Here is an 18,162-nt window from a genome sequence, read left to right on the forward strand (position 1 = left end):
AACAAAAATACAAACAAACTGAAGAAAATGGAAGAACACTGATGTCAAACGAATATGCATCCTCGTCCATCCTGATTGTGTGTGTATGTGTGTGAAATCTACGTCTTTTAAGCTCAAAACTACGTGTTGTGGTCTTTGTTTTATGTATTACGTCTGGAGCATTTCGTTTCAATAACCAGCAGTAATCAGCCATCATCCCTGATACCTTCTCTCCTTTTCCACGTATGTCTTGATGAAACCCTGTGTAAAAATGTGTGGTTCACCAGATGCTTCAGGTTGAAAACAAACCCTATCATCATTTCTATTGACTGTATTAACAGTCTCCGGTGGAGTAGGTACAGGTAGACTAAGGATTCGAATAAGAAATTTCCTTTATATTTCGAACGTCGTAGCGTTGCACGTTACATGAGCAAAAATAGCAGTCATCTTCGTGGTTTCTAGGCTTACGCCAGACCATTGGAATTCTAAAAGGCAAAGATTTTTACTTACCTTTAGTCCATTGTCTCAACTCTTCAACACAAACGTGTAAAATTTGTGCGTAGCTCGTGATTTGCCTTGGTCTCCAAGTTATATTTCAAAATACACGAAATACGCTTTTTAGACGAATTCTTTAATGTTTTGCCTTCGTTTCTTTACAACAAATTTACCATAAATATAACAGAATATGTTTGAGTCATTTACACAACCTCTTGTTTCCATGGCGACAAATAAATAATATTGAAAAGTAAAAAAAATAATGTCAAAGTGCACGCACAAACAAATACTATTCAGAAATGATACGTCCTGTGACCTATTAACCGTTTATATACTAGCGGTGTGTTTCTCGTGGAATCTAGAACGATTGATAAGACTCTCAAGTCGCGATTGGTCGCGATAGCCAGTATTTGTCAACATTTTAAGCATAACAAAATGTAACTCAATTTTCATTGATATGCCCACTTCCATCCCTATCTTGTTCGGTTCCTTTTTTCAAGTTCACTAGCCAGCCTTACATAGCTTTTTTGTTTAGTGATAACTTTTTCGTAATACTTGTGTAAACATATCCAACTGTAGCAGAACTTTTGTTTAATGTATTGCGTATAAAACACGTATTCCAAATAGTAATAAAATTTAACGTGTTGAATTTTAAAAATAAAACGATGATTGATTCTAAATATGTATATAAATATATAAATATGCGTATTTATACTAATATATGTGTGTAACTTTATATTGGTATGTTTACATATGTGCATTTATATGTACTATTGTGTTTAGATATATGTGTTAGCCTAGTTTGTTTAAATTTAGAAGTATTTAATTATAGATGCTACAAAGTGACTTTTAAAATTATTACATTCCCCAAATTCAAATCAATGAGTGTTAGATTTCCCCTTTCAGTTTGATAGATACCAGGGTAAAATCAATCCTAAATTAAATGCATAGATAGATAGGTAGTATCTGAGCGACACTTTATGTGCACATAAGCTAAAAGACTAGATAAGATACCCTTAGGATTCAGGTATTGTTACTTCTAATTTTGAGCTACTAACCAGAGGAAAGGCAGTCATTCAGCTGATCACACCGCAACAAGTGCATGGTCTCTCTTTGAACATAATAATAGGATTGACTGTCCCTCTTATAATCCACCATAATTAAACGTGCAAAACGTTAAGTGGCAATAATATCAACTAGACCAGGTAGATTTGGTACTTATCTAAGTTTAAAATGTTTTTATACGCATTTTTTTTTCCAGACTTTCAAAAAGGAATACATTTTAAAGGTATATTTAAGAATCAGGAATTTTTTATATCTTGAGGTTTGAGAAATAGACATTTCATTCATACAAACAGAAGATTAAAGTCTGAAATAGAAAACAAGTAATCATAGTAGATTTTTAATATGGTAAATATAATTATATATATATGGCTAAGTAGAGAAAGAAGCCCAGCTTCTACTGTCTAAAATATTCTATGTTTATGTTTAAACTGTAGCTTTTAAAGTATTATACTGCTTACGTAAATAGCGTTTCATAAAATCTTTTGTCTCTCATCATCCAACGAAACTGATGAGTTATGGTAATAAACGAAAGGCTTATTGAGACGAAGAGATCGATCTGAAATGCTGTTTCTTACACTCCTTTGATTTCGAACCGCAATGTACAAATTAAGAGGAATTTTATAAAACACGTATACAGTTAACTTGTTTTAGAAATATTTTTAGGCCTGTTGGTTATGTAATGTTTCGTCGGCTTTTGGACTTTAAACTGTAACTTCTAGAAATATTGTTATTGTTACCTTCCTGTGAACACATTTGGTTGGACGTATATGTTGTAAAACGTATAATATGCTAAAGTGGAGGATTGGAACGGTCGGATTCTTCCAAACATTATTAATGTTTATGTTATAATGGAAACGTCCCTGATATAATGTAGCTGTTAAACGTTTGTTACTTAGATCTCGTCAAGACTTATTAAGGTTTATGTTTGCATGACATTCCACCGCTGAAATAATCAAGCTACAACTACTTAGTTAACTTTATCTCTTCAACTGTCATTAAGATGTTTGAGTATAATGTCAGTGAGAACATCCAGCTGTTACTAGTTGGATCTCATCAAATCATTTTAAAGGTTGAACTACTAGAGTATCATATTACTGAAAAAGTATCTAGCTGGTAGTAGCAAGTTATTAGAATATTGCAAGAAATGAAACAACGGGGGTGAAATAGTTTCAAACATGGTGGAAACTATGTGCGTTATTAAGTCGTAAATGTCCTGGAATTACTATAGAATGTATTAATTAGATATAAATTTTTCTCAAGCTGTAGTTACTTAATTTTGATTCTTTATTGGAAATTTAGCTATTAAAAATCAAAATACCATTAAATGTGTTTAAGAAAAATTACAGCATATGTTAACAAACTGAGAATTTACCTTCAAATGAGTCCATGGAAGCAAATGATCCTTCCAAGATGAACCAAGTATCAGAATGATAAAGGACGATTGCAGCTTTTCTAGGAACAGATATAAGTTACTGCATACATTCTTACAAAGCGCAGAATTGTTTAAAAAAACACGAGGAAGTCCCATTAGTAAAATCTCTTACATCAATCGTATCGATAAATAATAAAATTGTATATTATCAGAAGTTTTCAGGCAGCATCGATTGAAATGTAAATACAATATCAATTTTTTCTAAACCGTAATGTTGGGGCATCACAATAAAACAGTCTTTCAATATTTCAATTTATATGCATGTATATTATCTCTAAATTGACCTTACATTCGACACTTGAAATGTAAGTTCATTTAAAATATAATTTCTAATTCCACATATCCGAATCTCGAAGACATTTCATTAAACGTGTCCTTTTCGAACCTAATCGAGCGGCGCTCTTTACCAACTAGTTACTTTCAAGTTAATTGCAATGTTCTCACTTAACAATCGTAACATCTACATAAGATTAACAGTTGAGAAGCTTAAACCAGTGCAACCAATTGGAAACAACTTTAAAGCTAATGTAGCCTTATAGAAATCAGGCAGGCGGAGGCACTGCCTATGTAGGGATGGCTCGGATTGCGCATCGAAGTGGTATTTTAAATATGTTCTCAAAGGTCATCAGAACGTTACAGTACTATACAGTGTTTCGTTTTCTAAAAATATCTATGCAATTACAGAGTCACAAGTTCTGTAAATATCACAGCAAAAAACAATTGAATTTTTTGGTTCTTCTTTTTTTCTTCTTCTTTTTTATTATATGATAACTCAAAAACCAAAACAATGGTGTCAACTGATTTCACTGAAGTAACATAGTTTCAAACGGAGTAATCGCTTTGATAAGTATTATTAATAACTGGTAGTAATTTAAAAAATCATAATTCTAGTGTAAACGATGTGATCATTACTCCTAGAAATTAGCTTTTTTACATGAATTTAGTGTTCCCTTATAAAGCTTACGTACATGGTGAAACAGGAATTAACAACCAATAACAGATAAACAATAAATATTGCAGTTGGAACCTCATTGTACAAGTAAAAACTTTTCGAAAAAGAACGTAAATCTAAGGATGGCTAAATATCAGTCCTTCAAAAACAAGATAGTAGAGATGGCATTTGCATCATTCCTGCATAACATAATAGCACAGGCACACAGTGTAGGAGAATGTTAACAGACAAAAGTAGGATAAATTAACTCAATTGTGGTTGAATAGTTACATGGGGATGTTGTAAATGGTATTTTCTTCCCCAGTGAGTCTTTAGGTGATTTGGTGTGTACATATATTTCATTGTTTTTGAAGGACTGATATTAGACATCCCTACATGTACTTCCTTTTTTTGAAAAACTTTTTCTTTACTTGTTTGCTTGTTTTTAATGCAGTGTTTTAAAAGACATTGGATGTGGCATTTATAGTTCCAAAGTACGAAGAGCGTTTTTCGGCAATAGGAAGTGACCACAAATCTTCAGATTCATAATTTGGGCACGCTAATCACAAGAATGATTTATTGTTACGGGATGTTATAAAAATAAACCTAATTATTCTCTATTGACATTTAGTTATTTGGCAAATGAACTGGAACCAGCTAACTATTTGAATGTTGAAAAGGGTGGTATTCAGATTTTGCTGACTTCTTTACTAGGTTTGAACAAGTGTGTTATCACTTAGGTGAAAGTATAAGATAGCACATAGCTCGGTATTGCTGAGTGTTGAATGTCTATTACGTTCCTGAATTGTAATTTATGGTGGTCTTTTTCTCTTTCTAATGCATTGCAATCCACATCCACAGGGGATGTTATAAATGGTATTTTCTTCCCCATTGAGTCTTTAGGTGATTTGATGTGTACAACCGCGATCGTATTGTACATCGCTCCTGCTTTATGTTGCTTACATTTTCTCTATATATTTTTATAGATACAGAGGAACAGGGTTCTACACCTATAATTTTCTTCCTGTTTGTTTTTATTATGTATCTCTGCATTTTCTTCTTTATCAAACTTTTCCCTTCAAGGAAGGTTGTACTGATGTGGCTTTCTTCCTTCTTGTCAGATCCTTCGCTAATACAAATATTGTTCATTAGGCAGTCTGTGATACCTGTCTTCACGATGTTAGAGTGGTTTGAATTACAGTCGAGGTACTTACCCGTACGTGTGGTTTCCTGCAATCTCCTGTGGTATATGAGTTATGTAATTTGGTGACCATCATATCAAAGATCATTTAGTTTGTATCTTATATTTTTTCATTGTGAATTATATTGAGGGACGTTGTCTGTTTAGGTGATTTAAGAAATATTAAATCTTGTGTGTAGTGTGTGGCCATATTAGGAATATATCGTTAACATATTTGAACCAAATCTTGAGATGTAGAGCAACCGTTTTGAGGACGTTAGCAGTGAAATGTTCCACGTAAAGGTTGCTAAGTATTAATGATAGTGGTGAGATATGTCAAGGTCTTGTTGTTGGTAGAATTTATGTTCAAATACTCTTACAAGAACATGGAAATGATCAAATTGTTAAGGAACGTATTAGTTTGACAATCTCTGTAATAATATAACTCACAGCCTTGAATATAAAACAAATAATAACAGCAATAAGAAGGCCTAGGATATAGCCGTGAGTCTCTCATCTTATAATATTTTTCTTTATTATAAGTGCTTACTTATGACACTGATTACGAAAAAAAAATTATTTTTAATTGATAATGTAATTGTAGTATATAATAATTTATTTAAAGTTATATTTGCTTTACTTGGTCACATATGGATGGAATTGACTAATTTAAATGTGTGGTCTTTTGAAATACTAATAACTTTTAGATCAGTATAACTTTAACAATTACCAGATTATTTGTTTTTTTATATTTGTGCAAACCTACAAAAATGCTATCTACACTAGCAGTTCCTAGTTTTGAACTGAAAGACTAAAGGGAAAACAACTAGTTAACAGCACCCACCGGCAACTCTTGGACTACTCTGATTCAACAGTGGAAGTTAACCATAATTCTCATAACACAGAGGCCCAGCATGTCCAGGTGGTTAGGGAGCTGGACTCCCAATCTGTGGATCGCGAGTTCGAATCCCCGTGACACCAAACATACTCGCCTTTTCAGCCGCGCGGGCGCTATTATGTCACGGTCAATCCCACTATTTTTGGTAAAAGAGTAGCCCAAGAGTTGGCGGTGGGTGGTGATGACTAACTGCCTTTCCTCTAGTCTTACATTGCTAAATTAGGGACGGCTAGCGCAGATATCCCTCGTGTAACTATAAAGATATTCTTTAAAACATTTTGAATTACAGATTGTCCTTATAGATGGTTCTCTAGTTTTCTTTGCATTTCGACCGGTTTCAGAGAGTTTCACTTCTCATCAATAATACTGGGAAGTGAAACACTCTGAAAGCGGCCAACACGTAACATGTTATAAATCTTAAAATAGACTAGGACTCGCGTTTACGTTTTTTTTTAAAAACTACTTAGATTGTTGATTAAAAAATTCTAATATATCATATATCGTTTGACCTGCCAGGCGTAGGACGTAACAAAGTGCACTGATGGCACAACTAATAACATTAAAGTGGGCCATGTGCAGTTTAAAACATATCCCGCACTAAAAGCAAAATTTGTTTGTTTTAGAACAAAGTCACATTAGATTATCTGCTGCGTCCACCGCGAGGAATTGAACACCGGATTTTATTCTGGTAAGTCCATAAATATATGTTACGTAGTAGAATTTCAAATGGTTTGAAATTGAGCTAACTGATAATTTAAATTTAGTAGTTCAATTGTACTTTGGATTTAGTATTTAAATATATGCCGACATATAGTCAGTATATATTTACCAACAAGACTGATACACACAGTTTTCTTTTATACAAATATGTGTTAACATACACACAACAATACAATTTACAATAACAGTTATTACAAATAGTTATTACTAATAATGATTTATAAACAGTTTCACAAACTTGCAAGCAATATAAAGTCTTCCTTTTAGTCTGAAACTTCTTCGATATCTTATCGGGGGTTCACGATGAGCGAGCTGATTACGAGTTGACATAGGTATAATTCACTTCACGGGAAGCGAGCTAGCTTTGTCCTCCGTTTTTTTACCAGCTACACACACCGGGTTATTCACTGTGACGTTATGTAATGTTTTCGTAAAAATACTAATGTCCGATGAGAATCCACTGAAGTTAAATGAGTTGTAATGTTCGAACTTTGTAATTGCTCCTGGTCAAGTAACTTAAGTTTTCCGATTGATGAGCGTTATACCCATCACAGTTATAGCTTCCAAGGATTTTAGAACATTGAAAATAGCAAACTAATAATAGATACTCTCTCTTTTTGGCGCGTCGCGTCGATTATATTTATAGGCGTGTGAAGGTTTTTTAGAAATTTCAGTTTTACGTAACAATACTGGCTCTAACACAAGCATTTACGTCCACACATATTGTTAGTTCTTACTCTCGAGAATCTTCTACAACTTTGAAGAATAGGTGGGAGTTTCACAATATATATTTAACAGTATAAACCATGTATGTTTCTAAATATAAATATAATCCAAACAAACGTTGATATTAAAATAAATATATATTATAACAAATTTGTTACACATATAACTGTTCCTCCAAGGGGACGTACAAACAACTTAAACGTTTAATGAAGTTTGCTCAGAGTAGATATTGATTATTTACTAAAAGTCATACTTTAGGTAGGTGGAGTAAATTGGTGTAATAAGATTAAATAGCTTTTGTTGACGTTGTGTTCAACGTTGAAATTCAAATCCCATAATGTATTAAAAAGGGTAAAAGTTTTTTAACGTAAAAGTTTAAAGTTATTTAAAAAGTTTGAGCAAACATCGAAAATATGTAAACCTAAAAGAGGCAGTAGCTAAGTTTTGAATATAACGAAAAAGTAGACATAAACTTTAGTTATTTTTGGTTCTAGCATCTCGATATTTATACTACATATTTTGAATACGCACTTTTTCAAAGAGCTTTTTAATTGTATAATTCTGTAATGTTTTATTTCTGTACTATCGAAAGTACCCGGCTTCGCTCGGGTTATTAGGCTGATATATTCTAGATAACTATGTCAGTGTGTGTATTCTGAATGCATTTTACTGTAAAAATATAACCTATATACTTTTGTTGCTAACCAACATGACATAAAAGCCATTTTTGAAACCCAGTGTTACCAAAACACATTGGCTTATATATATTAGATGTAGTTATATAGGGAACCACTTCTTTTCTATGTGTTTTTTCGCTAGCTTACCTCATCAAAAAGATGTGCACGAGCATACGCACATGCACGTGGATAAGATAAATACCCAGGTGCACACCCTCAGGGTCCACTTAGTATGGGTGCAAAAGTTAAGGTTTCTAGGTTATTTCCTCTTGGAGCTATGACGGTCACACAAACGCACACACACACAGACCCACTGACACGCCCTTTTATTATTATAGATGATGTCACCAAGTCATGTTTTCCGTCTTTTGAACTCACATATAAACTAGTGTGATTAAAAGCAAAATAGATAGATTTTAAAGAATTGTCACAAACATTCGTGTTGATGGTCACTTACCGAAAAAAGAAACAGTTATGACAAGTTGCTTGAAACAGAAAAATTCGGGCTCAAGTCCGACAGTAAAAAGAACTCGGACAATTTATTGTGTAGCTTCGATTTTAAACATAAAATTCCTTGCTGTAAAAACCTTATGTTCCAAAAATTGCTACACATAAGTACAAAGAACTTTCAAACATATGTTTCAGTATGCTTTTCAAGCAATTCACACACATATTACTGACAGTTTGTAGATATATTACGTTAATTCAGGGCTTATTTTAAGTATTTTGCCGCCCTAGGTAATATTTTAAAATGCCGTCCCTAGTAGAACTCTTGCATCACTGTTTTTCGCTATTAAAGTATGTAGCTTGTTTCATATTTAATAGGTTGATTATATCCCAACGTCTGTATGTATTGGCACAGTTCCCAGGTCAGTAAAAGACGGCAGAGAATGTAAATAGTGTTAGATAATCAATGTTATTGAAATTAAATGTTAATATAAAAGCTTTCATTGATTTTTCCGCCCTAAATCCGCTATGGAACCGGAACTGGGTGGCTGAGATATTTATTTGGTATAAATATATCGCAAAGAATCAAATTTCTTAGAATTATTGATGCATGGTTCTATGCTGATTATGTACAGACTAGTTGTGTTGCGCCCATCCATACATATGAATATTAACGATGATAAGAAGAAAAATCAATACGTGGGATAGAAGTAAATTACCACCGATTAACAATCGTATAAATATGTAAGTTACTACCACGTTATGTGTTTCCACGACATATATCGTTTAATACAATTATGAAAGATCAACTTCAATTCCCATTGTGTTTACTTAGCTTTCCGTGAATTCTAGACAACTTCTTAAAACAGCTCCTACCAATAGAATTCTTAAAAAATAAACGTACACTTTACTGAAATTTACAGAAAGGATGTGAAAACAAAAGGTATTTAACCAAGTCAACGTGGAGAAGTGATTTTTGGTTGAATACCGAACGCTACTGGTGGCATTTTTTTGTTGTGGTCTCATGTGATTGGCCTTGAGGAAATAGCCTCCTTTTCTTTTTCTTTCTGGACACGAATTCACTTGTTCCTCTGATAAAGTGTTATTGAGTTTTCAGCTCTTCCACCTGTTTGTAGCTGTAATTGTGTTTTATAATTATTTTTTTAATTTAAACTATATTAAACTCTTGCTGCTTGAATAACACATATAAAGCTTTTTGTTGATTCTGATTAAGAAATTAGCACACAGGATTACATACAAAAGCTGTAATAGTTTTCAAACGAAACCCAAAACTTATGCACTTTCGAATAGTTCACTATTCATCTTCAGGAGGATAAAGAGTTATGTTCTTCTTCTGATAAGGAATAGTAAACTATTCGAAAACAATCCCACCAAACATGCTCGCACTTTTAGCCAAACCAATCTTATTGATGGTAGTCTGTGAACACGATGCCGAAGAAGGTTTTAGACATTTCTTATGTATCGTTTTAGACCTGGAGCTGTAAGTATTAATTTATGAACAGTTTTGAAGAATTCGCATTCCTTCCCATATAAAATTATTCTATACAACTGTATACAAACTCTATAGAACTCCATAGTAATTAAAGTTTATTATATAGACAGGAAATCCTCTAAAGAGTTTCATGAAATATATCTAAACTGGTTCTAACGATCTTGTATTACGTAAAACTGAAGAACCAAAATGCAAACACAATTCCCGTATATATATATTTTTTTTTATAGAATTCAGTAAAGTTTCTATGTTAACCATTTCATCAAACGTAATCAAATTTGAAAAAAATTATAATTGTTGTTTTATAGAAATTCATCATATTTGTAAAGACTTCATATTTGACAATTCTCGAGATTTAGTTAGTGAAACTTGTGATGTTATAGCTAGCTCAAACTTGCAAAATTATCATTTAATCGATGATTGCAAAGCTAATAATTTTGCATTTAGTAACTCTGTTGTATCAGGTTAGCATAAGTTTACAACTTACGTGTAGTTCTTTTGTTATTTATGTTCAGCCAGGGCTAAGAGTCTGTTTAGCTCTCGAATATTAAGAAGCCATGACCAAACTTAAAACTGTATCACAAAGCTAGGGATTAATATATCCTATGTTATAATGCATAACGCTTACTAATTGATTGATACAAATAACGTTTTCATTGTGGCTTTGCTACTCTAATGAACTCTGGTATTAAACAAAAGTCCACGTCGGCAAAAAAGTACAGCACACAAAATGCAAGTGGCCACCTTGCAAAATCGCTTAACCATCCCAATCTCACAGCTCTGATAATTCGTTCTTAAACACAGCTAATGTCTTAATTGAGATCAGTATAACGCTGTATATATTTATATCCAATTTTATGTAGCTAAATCTAGAAACACAAATATTTTAAGTGAACTTTAACCTTGATGTAGTGAATCTCTATGCTAAAAGCTAACATCCTTCGTGTAACACAATAAATATGATACTCCTACCTATAACATTATATATTAGATACATCACTAACAAAAGGTAACTCAGTTTTTAAAGTAATTGTGTATTTCATTTTGCTTCTTTTAGTTATAGGACAAAAGCAACAATAATGACAACTTATTTTTATGAAATTGTACAATTACTTATTTAAAAGTTGTTAAAGTGAAAATATTTGCTGCGATCACGTACTGCGTTACTTCTTAACTGATAGTTACTTCAAACTAACCCAAGTAGTTGTTAACAGATTCATTTCACGTGGTATTTCAGAGATAAACACAATAACAGTATAGACTGGGACCATAACCTCATTGTAATACATTAATGAATATAAGCTATTCATTTAGAAACGTTTTTGCTAAAATTCGTATATTTGATAATAATCAGTAGAACGACGGTAATAACAAACATTTGACACTTTGTTTTCGGTAATGTACGTTTATTCTTCGGAATATTCACATTCCATCTTCAGCGACTGTATTAATTAATCGATAGCATTAAATACACATATTCATTCAGTTGGAACATTTATAGTAGCATAAGAACAAAGAAAAAACAAACAATCTAAAACAACAACAACCAGCAGGATTTAAACAGGAAATAACAAAATGTTAACAATTATATTACGAAACTAGTGAAATAAAAAAGGGGAGGTAGAGAGATTGTATAGTTGACAATGTGCTAGGGATATTTATAATAGGCTTAGCTGTAAAGAAGTTGTGTTATTGTTTAGAGTGGGGCGTTCGTTTGAAATGGACAAGCTTTCCTTGATGAGAAATTCTGTGTTGGATGAACCGGTCGAAATGACTTTAAAATTATTAATCCACCCTAATCTGATTAACACAAACATGGTTTACAAAATTAACATCAAACAAAGAGTAACGTGGGACAAACAAACATGATCAAGTAAACACCACAGTAACAAATCCTAGACAATGGTTCGGTAGAGTAATATTTCTTTTTTCAATTATTCTGTGGTATTCACAGGTAAAGTTGTAACCAGCAGTTACAAGACTTAAATAGTGAGATTCAAACATAAATGTTTGCTGAAGAATAAAATAAAGAACGACAACAAAAAAGCAAAACTAACACAGATAAGAAAAAGCTTTATAGTGTCACAATACCGAATAGACAAACTGATCAGCTTCTGTAATTTGAAAAAATCCTGGAAGCTGGAATAGAATGGTGACATGCTTCTTCACTGTATTGTGTTAATAATGTGTTTTTGTTTGACCTAGTGTGTATTCTACAGTCCCAGTCTATTCAAGTCATTGATATCTCTAATTAAGTTTTAAGTTGATATTACTTCCTTTCTTGTATCTGCCTACACCACAGCTCATACAAAGGCCTGGAAAGACAAGCACATACTCTCTTGTATGATCACTCTGGTATGTAACCCTGATTCGGGTATTCAGGCAACTGCTTTACTATGTATACGTGCCTGAATAATTTGAAAACATCCCTTTCCTCAGTATATCTGGAAGAAGATGTGTTTTATTCTAGTTATGCACCGCTACATTCTGGGAGTTTTAAATGTCACAGGATTCTATAAATAAATAAATTACTCAAATCCTAGATCCACTAACAACTTAAAATAATTTTATAGTGTTTTTATGTAAAAAAATGGTATTTTTTACTGTTTTTCATCTATGATATTGACACATAATTTATCTATATATTCACGTTGGTAGTTGTATACATCCTACCTTGTTTCGTTTGTAATTACTTCATCAAGTGTATAGCATACATTCTATCCTTCAAATTTTGTAGGTTATTGAATCTGTGAGTCATGTATTGATTCATTCTCCACTTTACATTCTTATACCTCATACCCATCAATTTTTCAATAGTTATAAATATTTATTATATACAATGTTCAGTTAGTTTGAAGTTCATTCTTCGGATAGGATCATAAGTAGACTATTTAAATATCTATAAAATTGTGTAAATCAATTACATTTATGTTATTATTATTGCATTTTAGCACTCAGAAAATGTAATTATTGAGGATTACTGTAGATATAAAAAAGAGCACACAGCTCTTATGAGCTCAGAACTACTTTCTAAAATAGCACCCGAAACTTAAAAAGATAAAAATTATTTTCGAAACTTGAAAAATCGAATTAAATTTGTGTCCTAGGACACAAGAGAAAAACTAAAGTGTCGAGATGCTTTGGCATAGGCTTAGTTTTGCTTACTGAAAACATTCTTTGTTGTTGTCTTAGGGTTAAATACCCGCTTTGTTTTTCCTTAACAGAATAAAGTCACCATATTCAACAGATCTGTTTGAAATGGGAGTAAATGACACAGGAATCAAAGACCTATCAGAAATAATATATTTAGAGGATAACATTTTTGAAGAAAATTATAGTACCTGGAAAAACTGGACGCCAGTGGAGACGAACAGAATCGAAAATTTTTTTAGCACTAACAGCGTGAGAATTTCTCTGATTTTAGCCTATACATTTGTATTTGGTTCTTGCTTTCTGGGTGAGTATAATTAACTAATTTACGTATTTTTTATTTATCAACCTGTTACAATTTATCCTTTTAGTCTCACTCAGCTATAAAAATACTTATATACCTAACAATGTATTAATAAACTTACTAATAAACTAAGCAGTGCTAGATATTTCTCTAAAGTGAATAAACAGACGAAGTAACTCATGACTCTGCTTTAAATAACTAAATAACTTTACCTCAAATACCAGAAATCCCGATTTCAGACGTTTAAGAAATTTATATTTACTTAATTAATTTACTTAAATATCTCTTATACTTTACTTTCTTACCACCCTGTGCATGGATTACTTATCTTCATCCCGGCATCTGTAACTTTTAGTTTGTTATAGACCGTCTAAAAAAAATGGTGTTTGGCCACCCCTTTATTTGGCTCAAAGGGGACTGTGCCACATCATTTAGCATTTATTTACATCGTCATGTGGGAGGAACACATAAATAAGATTTTGAGAGGAATTAGAGACCATTCTACTGCTGTTATCATAGAAAATGGATATCAGATGTCGAGTGAGCAGTTAATTTATAAATTAATCTTAGTGGTAAGAGCAATATAGAGGTCCACAGCATGGTGATGTGCCCATAAACGACTATGAGGAATGCCATCTCAAAGTGAAAGGCTGAGTGAGAGACAAAAACATTTACCAAAACATATCAGCCCATACGACTAGCCCTTTCAGGCCAATTGATGTTGCAATGCATTATGCAAACATACAGACATGCTAGTGCTGAAACAACAACAAATGAATTGGCCAGCACTCCAACGCCACAGAAACATGCTACATATTATGGGCCACCAAGTTACAATATGTTCTACTTCACACATTCACCCTGAAGGCTAACCATTGTCATTAAGCAAAAATGGGAACACAACCCCATAAAGGTATGAATATGCCAGTGGCTCAATATTTTTCCTACACGATTTAAAAACTAAAATTTAATTTGCTTTTTGAGATAAGACTAAGCAAGAATATATAAATTATTCTGTAGATTATAAAACTGTCAATTTAAAGATTGTTACACAAAAACACGACCAACAGAAAGCATTAGCCTTAATAGGTTCTAGATATACAAATATTAACATTAGCTTTAAAGACAAAGTATTGGGCAACAAAGTCGAAACTGTGCTGACGGTTCTTTACGTTATACCTTGGTCCGTAAGAAAGTCATACGGCATTATATAGAAACATGCTTTTTGTTTGTTTTATAGAGACTCATTGATATGCAAATATAAATTATTATATCTGATAATAAGATATGTATGTAATACGCTGCTATTTAGTGACTTTTTTAATTCACATTAAATCATTTAAGAATTTTATTATGTGCAGTTTTAAGATACAATATTTTTGGATATTTATTTGATTTTAAATTAATATGTATATATTTGTTGTTTTTTTCGCATACTAAGCGCCCCTTTTTACAACTTTAGCTTTTTTACTGCCATAGACAATCATAAGTCTCCATTGATAGCACTAACACGTGAGTTTGGAATTTTGTACCTCCATGAAGAAATGGTACTTTCCCCTTCACACTTTCCAAAGTTTATCAATTTAAATTTTCAGATAAGTAATGAAATGTTAATATATGTTTGCATTTTGTTGTGTACAAAAAATAAACCTGACACTAGTAGAGTTGTTCATTTATAAGCATGTCAATGAAACAGTTAAGAGAAATTAAAAGTATCTTATATGAATTTTTATGTTACTTAGATGTTTCCCTAAAACTAAATTTTTATTCAATAGTAAATAAATAAATAATACTTTATTAACGCCTGTAGAAAAAGAAAAAAACAGTCCATCTGAATTGCTATCAAGATTTAATTAAATATTTTAAGTTGTAAAGGATAAGCACTAATCTGTACATTCCATCTCATATGTTATAATAATATATAGATACAAAATTTAAGAGGAAAACACAATGCTTTCATACTTAGTCATTACTATAGCTCATGCTCTGCTATTACTAGTGGTGTTAATTTTGAAAATTATTCAGAATTGCTTTAGACTTTATATTTTATTTTATCACAAAATGTAATTTTAATTTCATTGATATAACTGTTTAGATGGTATTTTCTCATTATAATAATCATTTGGATTGTTTCCTTACAGGTAATTTGTTGGTAATTTTGATAGTAGCATTTCATAAACGGATGCGCACAGTCACGAACTTCTTTTTGGTAAACCTTGCTGTAGCTGACTTATGTGTTGGATTGTTCTGTGTGTATCAAAACTTGTACAACTACTTAACAACGAGTTGGTCCCTTGGAAATTTTTTGTGTAAAATGTATCATTTTGTACAAAGTCTGAGCTATACTACTTCCATTGGTATTTTGACAGTGATTTGCATAGAGCGATACATAGCCATTGTGCTTCCAATGTGGAAAAAACGCATTATCACTCTACGACGGTTGCGTTTTGTTATCATTATTGTGTGGTTAGTGAGTGCTGTATATTGTTCTCCGCGACTTTTCATGTTTGGAACATCTGTTGTGCCACTTAAGGGTGAATATTTTGTCATCTGTCATATGAAACGAGCCTTGTACAACTCCAAAACGTACGACATTGTGAATTTTGTTGTGTGTTTTCTTCTCCCGTTAATTATAATATCAGTTATGTATTCCATTATATGCGTTCGTCTTTGGAAAAACCAGATGCCGAAACAACCAGATGAGATGCGATTGAGAACATTTAGTAAGGCAATACAAAATAACAGTACGGTTTCCTCAGTAATGGAAAGAAAGGAAGATGCTGACAGTTTAAAGGCTGAAAATTCAACAATAGTTTTACATAAGGAATTACCGAGATCTAGAAACTGGCGAAAAAGAACGAGAACTTTAATTCTCAGAAGAAATTCGCAGCAGAATGCTAACACACCAGTCATTAAAGCTCGACGAAAAGTGATACGGTTACTAGTGGCTGTTGTATTTACGTTTATGCTCTGTAACCTGCCATTTCATGCGAGAAAATTTTGGCAGTACTGGTCACCTAACTATCAAGGTGGTAGTTCTTCATCAGCCATCTTTACCATCGTCACAAATTTGATATTATACCTCAACTCGGGTATAAATCCGATTCTGTACGCCTTTCTCTCCAGAAAGTTTCGGCATTCGATAATGGATCTAGTACATTGTCGTGTGGAGAAAAGATTAACTTTTCGGAGAATAACCCAACGATTCCAATATGATTTCAGTGGACACAACAACACAGCTGTTTGATCCCAAGAAATATGAATGATTATCTTATGTTGCTAATACACGTAAATAAACCATTACTAATACTGGTAAATCTAAAAGTAGAGTCATTAAAAATATATTTAAGCATTTCACTCTTCAAACTTTGACAAAGTTACCAACTATTGAACTGTAAAATGTAATTAATTTGTATGAAAATCTGTACGCGATAAAAAATGTATCTCACCATTTAAGAAACTTTGAAACTAGAAAAATATTAGGTATTTATTATATCATGCTGTTTCTGTGTGTATCATGATATTGAAAATATTCCAAGTAAAATTCTTATGTACGTATAAATTTTCCAAATGTACTCTTCTTGGACTTTTAATTCGACAACGTATTATAAAATAAGAAGTAGGTTATATGATTTTCAGTCAAACACTTTTCTCACAATATATTTCAAAATGTAGATTTCAATTTCAAATTTACTCTGAATTATTAATGGCTTTTTGTTTTGTTTCTTAACCGTAAGTAAAAAAAAAAGAGTTAATTCCTTAAAGTGAGAAGCTTCAACTATAAACTTCAAAACGTACGACATTTTGAATTTTGTTGTGTGTTTTCTACTCCCTTTAATTAGAATATCAGATATGTATTCCATTATATGCGATCGTCTTTGGAAAAACCAGATGTCAAAACAAACATTTATGTTGTCAAAAATGCATTGCTCTGAATAACGAAATAAACGTCTTCCACCTGTAGTAGTTGGAGGTATTTTCCAAACTGATACTGGTGAATGAAGCATATTATATATATTTCAAACATAGTATATTCATGGTTGCTTAATAAACTTTTTTCCAATATATGCTATCAACACTAACGTTATTATGTAAATGTAATGTAAATAATGTAATTTATATACAATATGATGAGCTACAGGAAGTAATTCAATATTCTCCACAGTTTTTAGTTAAAATGTTCAAATTTCTAATTTATAGGAATAAGCCTATTTACCAAAATTATGACATCAGTGGAAAATACAATCCTGAGCTTCTATTTTTCTTTCTTCACTGCCATTTTATCCCACATAAGGGGAAGTTAAGTAAATTCATAATACCGTGTAAAGTAATTTGAAATAAAGCCTAGGTGTACTATTAGGGAACAAGAAATTTATATGAATACCAGTTTTGAAACGTTCGCGTTTACTTTTAGTCGATCAAAATCTTTACTGTTTAACGTGCGTTTTGCCGAACGTTCTATTAAGATTAATAATGGCAGATTTATAGCCCTAACTATAGCAAACCAATAATATATACTGTCTGTTGGCGCGTCACGTTGGTTATATTTATAGGCGTGTGGAGAGTTTCTCGAAATTTCAGCTCACGCAACAAACAATATAATCGATACACCAGTGTTTACGTACACACATATATTGTTGATTCT

General features: G+C 32.2%; 1 protein-coding gene across 1 annotated transcript in view; it reads left to right on the forward strand.

The window, feature by feature from the left end:
- The window catches only part of LOC111086141 (trissin receptor-like), a 33,953-nt gene extending 16,895 nt beyond the window's left edge, over positions 1 to 17,058 (forward strand). The window contains exons 2-3 of the mRNA XM_022387807.1: positions 13,288 to 13,520; positions 15,659 to 17,058. Of these exons, the coding sequence (XP_022243515.1) occupies positions 13,322 to 13,520; positions 15,659 to 16,764 (1,305 nt within the window). The 5' untranslated portion in view covers positions 13,288 to 13,321 and the 3' untranslated portion in view covers positions 16,765 to 17,058. The remainder of the gene's footprint in view (positions 1 to 13,287; positions 13,521 to 15,658) is intronic.
- The last annotated feature ends 1,104 nt before the right edge of the window (positions 17,059 to 18,162 follow it).

The sequence above is a fragment of the Limulus polyphemus genome, unplaced genomic scaffold (genome assembly GCF_000517525.1).
Source record: "Limulus polyphemus unplaced genomic scaffold, Limulus_polyphemus-2.1.2 Scaffold878, whole genome shotgun sequence".
Taxonomy (NCBI): Eukaryota; Metazoa; Arthropoda; class Merostomata; order Xiphosura; family Limulidae; genus Limulus; species Limulus polyphemus.